Raw genomic sequence first — 2306 nt, forward strand, 5'->3', positions numbered from 1 at the left:
TTTCAAATCTGACTCAGGTTTTTTCAGTTTGTGGTACTCGGATACATATGGGATGTTTTGCAAAGCGACCTCAGGCTGAACGCTCGTGGTCACGTTTCATCCGTCTTACTTCTGTGAGGTGGGAGTGAAGGATCGATAAAGACACTAACCTCGAGTCGTGCTGTTTAAATCTTGCAACTCCACSTCTTCACCTTCAAATTAGGAGTCCAATTGCTTCATTCTTTTTTTAATTTTATTTTCCATGTCCTGGATGACTGAGAATCCACAGAAATAAATGATAGTAATGTCGGTCTTAGACCGTGTTGATGCTAAAGTTTGTTACTTTACTTCCGGTACGTTGCTCCCATTCCAAAACTAAAATGCAGCTGCACAGCTGTAGCCGAAAGGAGGGTGATTCAAATGTAAACGGTAAACTAAACAAGCATGTAAGATAATTATTTAATTGACTGTGGTCRCACAACTTCAGAGTCAACATGCTAACGTGTAGCATACTTCTGTAAACACTAAAGCTGAATGTGATGTCACGTCTTTTTCTGTTCATGATCGCTTTAAGGCTGTGGAGAGTTCACACTGGAGGTTGCATTTAAAATATAATGTGAACGTTAACACAAAAAAGAACAATACTTTTTTTTTGCAAAAAATCGGAATTGAGCATTAAGACCTGCAGTGTGAACRTAGCCTAATTCCAATAAGAGAAATGTAACCTAGTGTAAGTTAGACTATAACTAACTACTCAGYGAAGCACTTTGAGAATCCATCATTTTTCCCTCTGAGTGGATTCGGGTGAAGCTCCACTCTTTCACTGTGGAACATTTTCAGCGAGCACTTTGAGCCGCCTGTCACCTTCTGAAGAAAACGTCTCCTCGTCTGACACCCTGCTCTCTTTTTCTGTCATGTATTTTTTTTCCTTTTTCTAATTCACTATCTCTTGCTGCTGCTTTGTCTCCATTCTGTGCTCACACTGTCCCATGCCTTTTTACCCACATCTCCATCACCTCCCATCTTTAATTTTTCACATCGGCGCTGCTCTCCCTTTTATGTCTCTGCTCTCACATTTTTTCMCCCTTGTCCTTACATGTCTGTGTCTCCCTGTGCTCCCATCAAGTCCATTCCCGCCCCATTATGCCATATATTATTATTCCCACATCTCCGTCCATCTTTCCCTCCGTTTCTTTATTCGCTCTGTCAGACAGCGAGCGCAGACGCTCGTCCATCTCCCCAGCCACACTTACCATTGAAAGTGGGATCCTTTAGTGCAGTGCTCCTTTGTTGTGCTCCTACAGTGAGTGTGCTCGCACACTTACATCAGCTCCCCTCAGCTCTGCTGTACTTCCTTTTGTTTGTCACTGTTAAGTGCACACACCACTGACTTGCTTGCTATTTCTGGAGGGGATGATCTAGAAAGTCAATTTGACAGAAAAGTGTGAAAAAAGAAAATCAGATTTGCTTGTCTCGTCTCTTTTTTCCCCATCTCTTGCTTTCTGTCACTCTTTGACTTTGTCTCGTCTGTTCCAGCTTCATCTTTCGCCTGTCACATAAATTTCTTGCGTTTGTGTAGGTTACCCTTGAAAATAAAACTTGTTGGGGGGTATGAGCTTATAACACACGTTTCTGCTGTCTTTAWGCCACTTTAACGCTCCCTTTCCCTGCTTCTTTACTGATCCAGGTGATGAGTTTTCCCGGTGATTTCAGTAATGCAGTCGCAGGCCTGATCTTCCTGGAGTATACAGCGAGTGCTCAGTGGTCCGCAGAACTACTTGTGATCACATATGGTGGTGGACTCAAGAGTTATCTAGTAAGGTAAGAGACACACCTGTTACTAAAACTCCCAAGAGGTAAATAGGTCCAAATAAACTTCTCATATAGACAGTCTTGTTGAGCTCTTATACCCTTTGTAATCATCTAACTCAGGGGTTCTTAACCTTTTTGACCTCGGGGCCCWATTTGTTGAACATAAAGTGACATGAGGCCCAGTCAGACATTTACCAATGTACGGATCAACATGATAATTATTCTAAATCTTGGTTTAATTTTTATTTTATTTACATTATAACTAAACTATCATAACTAACATAATTAAATTAAATACACTTACAGTTTAAAAGTAAAACTCCTGTCAAATAATCACAAGGCATGATTATGACAAACATTTTTATATTGTAACCTGCCCATAACAATTATTTGAACAAATAAAAGGTCAGTCAACAGACCACTAAGGTTATCAGCACAAAATTAAATATTTTTTAACATAAACAATAACAAAAATAGACGATTCAAAAAATAAAATTGTGGGCATAAAATAAATA

General features: G+C 39.8%; 1 protein-coding gene across 1 annotated transcript in view; it reads left to right on the top strand.

Moving 5' to 3' along the window:
- The window catches only part of nbas (NBAS subunit of NRZ tethering complex), a gene marked incomplete in the record, with an annotated part of 224076 nt that overhangs the window by 13636 nt on the left and 208134 nt on the right, over positions 1-2306 (top strand). Inside the window, 1 exon segment of the mRNA XM_014011983.1 lies at positions 1667-1800. Within this exon segment, the coding sequence (XP_013867437.1) occupies positions 1667-1800 (134 nt within the window).

The sequence above is a fragment of the Austrofundulus limnaeus genome, unplaced genomic scaffold, assembly GCF_001266775.1.
Source record: "Austrofundulus limnaeus strain Quisiro unplaced genomic scaffold, Austrofundulus_limnaeus-1.0 Scaffold86, whole genome shotgun sequence".
Lineage (NCBI taxonomy): Eukaryota > Metazoa > Chordata > Actinopteri > Cyprinodontiformes > Rivulidae > Austrofundulus > Austrofundulus limnaeus.